The sequence below is a fragment of the Sebastes umbrosus genome, chromosome 8 (assembly GCF_015220745.1).
Source record: "Sebastes umbrosus isolate fSebUmb1 chromosome 8, fSebUmb1.pri, whole genome shotgun sequence".
Classification (NCBI taxonomy): domain Eukaryota; kingdom Metazoa; phylum Chordata; class Actinopteri; order Perciformes; family Sebastidae; genus Sebastes; species Sebastes umbrosus.
Genome location: NC_051276.1, coordinates 6,372,278 through 6,380,444, shown reverse-complemented (window position 1 = coordinate 6,380,444; position 8,167 = coordinate 6,372,278). Strand labels below are relative to the sequence as shown.

The following is an 8,167-nucleotide window of genomic DNA, read 5'->3' as shown; positions in this document are numbered from 1 at the left end:
AGGTGGTCTGATTAAATACAGCTTATTATTGCCCTTCCATAATGTTCAGGACTTACAGAGTTTATTTATTTTAATTGTTTTAAACAGAAAATCAAAGCAGTAAAGGCTGCATTTTTGTCACTATTATGGGTCAAAATGCTGTATCCTACCATTTCCATAATGTCACTTAATAGCGTCTTTCATTAGGCCTTTCCTGACTGGTAAATGTGAATGTCTTCTAAACTCCTAAAACTTCTAAAAGTCCAAACCTAAGACGAGATAACCCTGATGACACCACCAGGGCCATAAACCACTTGTTTTCAACTGTATTCTGAATGTTTTTCATGAAGAGAAAACAAATATTTATTTATTTATTAAATAAACTATATATATATATATATTGTGATATGAGACTAGATATTGCCTTAGATTTTGGATATCGTAATCGCACAAGTGTTGCTCTTTCCTGGTTTTAAAGGTTGCATTACAGTAAAGTGATGTCAAGTGATGTTCTAGCTAGGGACGCACCGATCCGACTTTAACTTGCAGTATTGTATGCCTTGATTCTCATTTTGCTTTTACTTGTGTGATTTTCCTTTTATATATATATATACATTTTAATGAGCACTGTTAGAGGGTACCTGAGACCCAAGATTTTCATTGCCACTGACTGCTTGCTGTAATTATTGTGCACGTGACGCATAAAGAAACTTGAACTATTATAATATAATATAAAAGATGAAACCTTTGAACAGTAAATACTGTTTAGAAAGTCTTGTAGATTGGCCTGTGAGTCTAAAATTCAGAGAACAGTTGGAATAATAAAGGATGGCTTTTTTTAAAATAAGGAAAACACTCCCAACTTGTTACCACTACTGCTGACAGGTGGAACATCTTCCCTATAAGGCTCTCTGACAGGCATATGGGCCGTGATATCACAACACCGCCATCTACTGGATCCATCATTCATTGCACGATTCTCTAAAGCCTTGTAATGTGTGGTGTCTGTCTTTACTGATGTGTAATTCCACATTCCACATAAAACAATAAAACTCATCCTCAGCCATTACACCACAATGCCATGTTCATTATATGATATTAAATTGTGCAGACTGCAGAGAGACGCTTGAGTGTCATTAATGTGTATGTTGGTAAGTGTTGCCTCACTAATGTTGGCCTAATCATTAAATTATACTTATCAGTACATTGAAGCTTTGCTACATTTTGACATGTTGAAGTCTATACCGTATTTGCCCATCCACAATAGTTATTTCCAATGATGTTTGTGTGCATGGTGTCATGAACAGATGATGGAACTGATAAACATCCACAGCAAGAAACTACATCTCAACAGTCAAGTGGCCAATTCATATTTTATTAGATCTTATTTTATGAAACAAACTGGTCCATAGTCATGAAAAAAAGGTCCCAATCTTAACATGGGCCGACTCCTAACTTGAGACACCACTGTGGCTACACATAGCCTACAGTATTCCAATCGACAGATTGTACAGAATAGTGACCGTCTCAAGTGAGGATTTGGCCCCTGACATTATGTTTGTTAGGTGCAGCACTGTTTACAGATGGTACACACCACGTCAGTAGCTGCACGGCACGGCTGTATGTCTCAGTTCTGAAGGAGACTCAGTTCTTTGACCTGACAAACAGCTGTTTGAGTTGGTCCTTAGAGGTGGCCTCTTTCTGCTGCATGAGATCAGTGTGGCCCTTGGTAACACCCCAGCCATCGGGGGCAGACATGGAGGGACACAGGGGACGACCAGAAGCTGGCTTCAGGTTCTCCCAGTAGTCACGGCGGGCTCTAGAAGAGACAAAAAGTCATACTAGTTAGTACTCACTGCTGCTGAAGAGCCAATATTTCACATTTGACTGTGTTTAGGTGCATATTTATGGTATTCAGTGACGCATTAAAAGTTTCTTCTGACCTGGCTCTGACCCAGGGCTTGGTGTGCATCTCCAGACCAGCACCCCAGATGCCGTGTTTCTCTGACGCAACAGGGAGGAAGCCTCTCTCGGGGGCCAGCTCCTCAGCAACAGCCCTGATGTGATAAGGCTCAAATCCGCAGCAGCCACCGATGAAGCGGATGCCGGCGTTGAAGGCCTCTCTGGCGAACTGGTGCATGTCCCAGCGGGACAGGATCCTGGGCTCCAGACCTGACACAAGATTTATACACATTTGATTGCAGCGGGGTTGCTTTTGGTGAAATTGTATATTTCTGTGTTGATTGGTTGACCTTGCTTCAATGGGCTGCAGTACACCAGCAGAGGGTGTTTGTGCATGCACACTTATTTTTAAGGTGTGGTTTTATACATGATTACATTAATTGAGTGGTAAAGTTTAAATTGCAGCACAGTATGTTATTACCGAAGGGGAATTCTGGCAGATCGATGAATCCCTGACAGCTGCAGTCGGGGGTGTGGTATGCCAGGGGCTGCACCATGTAGTGAGCCTTCAGCCCGGCCTTCTCCACTCCCTCCTTCATCATCTTGACAGCTTTCACGCAGGTCATGGGGTCAAAGTGGCAGTTGACTCCCACAATCTGGGCACCTACAGAAGGGCATGCGTTGGTTGTGAGCTGACTGTTGCAGATAAGCAAAGAAAGAACACAAATCGAAGAGATGGCACCAACTGTGGTGTGCAGTTGTAGATTCGAGGTTTGGGTTTCAGATTTCCCTGAACAGTTTTGGCATGCAGGCTGGTCCCAGTTATTAACCCATTATACCAGTAGACTACAAACAGATGTCTTATCTCGGAAATACTGCCTAGTCAGACTACAGAGGGGTCATGTGAGTTCATATGAACAAGTTTAAAGTGAAGTCTCCCATTTCATGCTTCTCTTTTCACATTTACTTTCAGTATCCAATAACAAGTCATGCTCAAAGGTAAGACCGCTGTACCCACCGGCTTTGACCAGCCTGACAGCACACTCTGCAGGCGAGACACCGTGCATGTCTCCGTCTGGTCCGATACACATGGAGGCAGCCACAGGCTTCCCTGTCGCCTTCAGCACCTCCACAGCCCACACGGCTTCTTCAACATGCTCAAAGTACTGCGGGACATAGACATCAGCACTTTCATACTCTAGAACAACCATGAAAATGTTTTAAAGAATAAGGAATAAATTCAGTTGCCCATGTGGTTCAGTGATGTTTTTATCTCTACCTCAGCAATCAGGAAGTCCACATTTTTCTTGATGAACACATCCAGCTGTTTCTTGAGGATGCCCTTCACCTCTGTCTCACTCTTGCAGCTCAGGTAGGATGGAGTCTGACACACTCCTCCGGCAACCAGGGCATCGCCCTCGTTGGCAACCTCACGGGCCAAATCGCAGGCGGCCTCGTTGATCTGAGCTCCCTGCAGAACGAAAGCACATTATGGTGGAACATTGATGAAGGAATTGCTGGTTTGAGTCATTTTAGCCAGATGACCAGCCACCTGCAAGATATTGTGCTTATTCCTATAAAAGTGGTGTGATGTCCCAGTTAACTTACAGTGAAGGTGAGCTTGTTGCCCCTGTTCTCCAGTTTGTCATCACTGGCGTAGAAGGTGAAGGTCTGCATAACATTGGCCCCGGCCCTCAGGAACTCCCTGTGCAGCTGTCGCACTGAAACCATCAAGCATGATAAGGCAACCTTACTAACAAATTCATCTAAACTGTGACACATAATAAGTAAGGAAAGGTACTGAGCAGAGAACACCTGCAGAGGATAATGAAGTTGAAAAAGAGTATTAAAGTTGGTATAATAGCCTGTACCCACCTGCTTCAGGGTGCTCTGCGGCGGCTTCAGGGGTCCAGGGACCGGCCTTCACGTAGCCTCTCTTCTCCAGGGCAAACACGAAGCCTCCATCACCGATCACCACCTCCCCAGCGTCAAGACGCTCCAAGATTCCCTTTGATAATGGATCAATGTAAGCTTAGAATAACGTAGAGTGAACATGACTATTAGTCAGGCTGGAGGTGAGCCACTGAGGCCAAAGAGTCTGCAGGTTTACTACTCTGGTCACAGACTCTGTTTAATTAGGCCAGAGGTATATGAATAATTATAAATGTATATCTATGCATTAGGTCTTGTGTATAGTGGTTTCCCAAATCCATTGCTACATACCCATCCCCCTTCTCTCAGTGACCCAGAGACAGTAGCACCTGTCTGAGAACAGCTGCACTGAACTTTTTTATTCCAACGTGCTTGGCTGTCCCAGTAAACTTCAGACTTTGTGTAACCATTTCGGTCACCTCAATCTAAAATGATTTATATATTTATATATATTACACTTTAGACTGTGTCTGCAAAATTCATTTGCATCCAAATCCAGTCATTAAGTGTAAATTGTTGAATAGCAATCACTGTAATCAGTTTGAATTCACTGTCCCAGCCCTAGATATTTATTTAATTATTTATTTATTCACTTATTTGACTCTAAGAAAAGCTGCACCTGGTGTGCACTTGTGAACTCTCACCAGATTCTCCTCGGGGTTAAACCACACTGAAAGACAGATTTGTCTGTCCCTGTAGGTTATGAAAAATCCTAAAGAAAACAAATTCTGGAAATTCTACAATAACAAAACTGTAATTAAAAGTAATTCCTCTGTTATTAAGTAATTCTAAGAATAAATATTATATTATATTATTTCTACGAATATTGTTTTTTTTTTGTTTTGTTCATTCCAGCTCAAGAGAGACAACTCCAGTGGCGTTTTCATCAGGACATTTGTTTCTATAACTACATATAGTGGCTTTTCTGGTCTTATGTCTCCGTGAACAGCTCGAAGGTTCAGTGGTCAGAGACGTGTGACCTGGTATGCCAGTTGTGCCCTCAACCAATGTCTCAAAACCTGGACAAATAAAGCCAAACCTTCTTCACTTTGGAGCCCAAGAGTCTTTAAAATGAGTTATCAGACATATTCTAATTATTTTCATTCCACAAAGCTATCAGTTTTAATTCCCTGCAGGACAGTGCTGATAGCATACCCCCCGCCTTTTGGCAAAAGTTCACACATACCTTGTTCCCTGGTGCCATAATCCTGCAGCTGTGTGGACCCCTGACTGCTCAGACTTTGAGATGCTGAAACAACAGCAGAGAGGAGCAGAAGGCCTCTATAAATCTGTCTGAAGCAGGGGATGGGTCTTGGTAAGAGCTGCTCTGATTGGCAGCAGGCGAGTTACGCAACTACAGTGTTTACCCGCTCCACTCCCCTCCTTAGCTGAATGAGAGTATTGTGAGTGTCCTGCTTAATGATGGTGGTGGGATTGTTAGTCTGTCCTCATGTTATGTCATGTTAGTTTGTGGGTTTCTGTTTTTTGGACCCTGAATAGACAAATTCATAAAGTCCAACTTGATGGTGGGCAGCCACTTTTATCAAACCAGTAAGGATTGAGTCACTTCTAAATCAGTGCACATGTGAAATGTGTGACATATTTATAGTTTCTTTGAATGGTTTGTGTGTTGCGGCAAGTCCAATATTCCACATTGACAACACATTGACGTAAAAATTAAGTGACAAACTCAGGTTTATTGTTTGGGGTTTACATAGTAATACTCCACAACTGGAGCATCGCTGTTACAAGTGCTTTTTTTCCCCCAAACTGAACCCGGAAAGACTTCCCTCAATCCCCCCCTCTCGTCCCTTCTTGTTGACCGACTGAAGGGACGGGTGCCTCGGTTCCCCTCTGTCTAGCTCATGTGGAGGACTTGGCCTTCTTCTGCATGTCCAGCACGTGCTTCATCTCCTGGGTGCTGGTGGCCTCTTTGTGCTGCAGCAGGTCAGCGTGGCCCTTGGTCACACCCCAGCCCTCTGGCGTGGACATGGACGGGCACTTAGGACGACCGGATGCTGGAGCGAGATGCTCCCAGTAGTCCCGACGGGCCCTAGAGGAGGTAAAGACACACGTTACACACAGAAGAAAAGATGCACCAAATAATATTACTCATAAAACATGTGTTGCATTTCAGTATACTGATGGATGGTTTACCTGGCTCTGACCCAGGGTTTGGTGTGCATCTCCAGACCAGCACCCCACATTCCATGTTTCTCTGAGGCGGGGACCACTATCCCCCTCTCGGGGCCCAGCTCCTCTGCTATCGCTCTGACGTGGTAAGGCTCAAACCCACAGCAGCCACCAATGAAGCGGATGCCGGCCTTGTAGGACTCTCGGGCGTACTCGTGCATGTCCCAGCGGGTCAGGATCCTGGGCTCCAGGGCTGAGGAAGGAAAAAGGAGACAAGAAGTGAAAAGCTGCCAACTAACACGACCGGTGTTTTTCTTTTTAATATCCAGCAAAACTTATTACCGAAGGGGAATTCTGGCAGATCGATGAATCCCTGACAGCTGCAGTCCGGGGTGTGGTATGCCAGGGGCTGCACCATGTAGTGAGCCTTCAGCCTGGCCTTCTCCACTCCCTCCTTCATCATCTTCACAGCCTTCACGCAGGTCATGGGGTCAAAGTGACAGTTGACTCCCACAATCTGGGCACCTGAGAGAACACAGGGAAATGTTTCATTGCTGTATCAGATAACACAGCTGGCTTTCAAATGAAGATTCAAAAGGATAAAGCGTGAGATCATGCGGTGTAGATGGAATACGTACCGGCCTTCACCAGCCTGACGGCACACTCTCCAGGTGAGACGCCGTGCATGTCTCCCTCCGGTCCGATGCACATGGAAGCAGCCACAGGCTTCCCGCTGGTCTTCAGCACCTGCACGGCCCACTCCGCCTCCTCGACGTGCTCAAAGTACTGCAACGACAGAAACAACACAGTCACCACTGAGCGCTTGTTTGCTCCGCTAGTCATATTTCAGATTGAAGGAGCTTTGACTTGAAATGAGACGTGAATCCACCTCAGCGATCAGGAAGTCCACATTCTTCTTCATGAACACATCCAGCTGTTTCTTGAAGATGGCCTTCACTTCTGTCTCGCTCTTGCAGCTCAGGTAGGACGGAGTCTGACACACTCCACCAGCCACCATTGCGTCTCCTTCATTGGCTACCTCCCTCGCCAGGTCACAGGCTGCCTCGTTGATTTGTGCCCCCTGAAAGATCGAGGCAGCTGATGAGTTTTTTCATGTTCACACTTATTGATGAATCCACAATCAGTACGGGATGAAGTGGAATTTGCTGTGAACGTTGGCTGAAAGTGCTATAGTTGGGTACTCACAGTGAGTTTCAGGTTCTGACCCCTGTTCTCCAGTTTGTCTTCGCTGGCGTAGAACGTGAATGTCTGCATGACATTAGATCCTGCCCTCAGGAACTCCCTGTGCAGCTGCCGCACTGATGGAGACACACACATTTGTCATGTTAAAGGTAAAACATTGTGTTTTTAGGTTGGTGTACCTTCCCTCCTTGTGCTTTTGGCTACAATGTGCACGTGTGCCGTCTGTCTTACCGGCCTCAGGGTGTGTGACCGCAGCCTCAGGAGTCCATGGCCCGGCCTTCACGTAGCCTCTCTTCTCCAGAGCGAACACAAAGCCTCCATCACCGATCACAACCTCCCCAGCGTTCAGACGCTCAAGGATGCTCTGTAGGAACACACACACATCACTTGAGCTCTACACTGAATGGTTTATAAGCTTACTGATATTTTGTAGATTACTCAATGTCTCTACAAATACAACAAAGTAAGGACAAAGTTGTGCAGGAAAAATCAATTTGATTTAAAGACAATAAAAGAGCACAGACATGTTGTCATGCATGTATAGTTTTGCAGTATTTGGTGCAGTTTGCAGTTGATGAATAGACAAATGTCTATGTGTGCACTGGAAACGCTACGATTCGGGTACAAAGGTGCAAAGATAAAAGCAGTTATTAGTCTGAGACCCTCCAGCAGTGACTGCTTTAGACTGGATATTTCACAAACCACGTACCATGAGCTCACACATAAAACCTGCGCTGACAACATTTTCCTCACAACAGCACTATGACCCTCAGTAATTGCATGACATGATGTTAAAGATTTGCATGCTGCATCAACAAAATCTGCAAAAAAGTGCAATATTGTCTGCAGTATTATAGTCTGGTTATTTTACCTTCTTGCCAGGTGCCATCTCTTCTTCCCAGTTTCAGTTGCAGCACAAAGCACTTGGTAACAGCGAACCCCTTCTTTTGGCCCGAAGAGTGCAGAGAGTTGTTCCTCACCAGCTTTATACTGGTGGGTGAACATGGGAGGATTTCAT

At 45.0% G+C, this 8,167-nt stretch overlaps 2 protein-coding genes across 2 annotated transcripts; both read right to left on the bottom strand.

Annotated features, from left to right (window-relative positions):
* Positions 1-1,335: 1,335 nt before the first annotated feature.
* Positions 1,336-5,116, bottom strand: LOC119492555 (betaine--homocysteine S-methyltransferase 1-like). Its single transcript, XM_037777066.1, has 8 exons — positions 5,000-5,116; positions 3,757-3,889; positions 3,490-3,602; positions 3,161-3,352; positions 2,900-3,047; positions 2,363-2,545; positions 1,923-2,151; positions 1,336-1,798 (listed from the first exon to the last, which is right to left on the bottom strand). Exons 1-8 carry the CDS (start codon positions 5,015-5,017, stop codon positions 1,624-1,626), a joined length of 1,191 nt encoding a protein of 396 aa, XP_037632994.1. The 5' UTR covers positions 5,018-5,116; the 3' UTR covers positions 1,336-1,623.
* Positions 5,117-5,490: 374 nt separating this feature from the next.
* LOC119492554 (betaine--homocysteine S-methyltransferase 1-like) lies at positions 5,491-8,167 on the bottom strand. The gene is made up of 8 exons (XM_037777065.1): positions 8,021-8,167; positions 7,381-7,513; positions 7,153-7,265; positions 6,836-7,027; positions 6,585-6,732; positions 6,289-6,471; positions 5,971-6,199; positions 5,491-5,866 (listed from the first exon to the last, which is right to left on the bottom strand). Exons 1-8 carry the CDS (start codon positions 8,036-8,038, stop codon positions 5,677-5,679), a joined length of 1,206 nt encoding a protein of 401 aa, XP_037632993.1. The 5' UTR covers positions 8,039-8,167; the 3' UTR covers positions 5,491-5,676.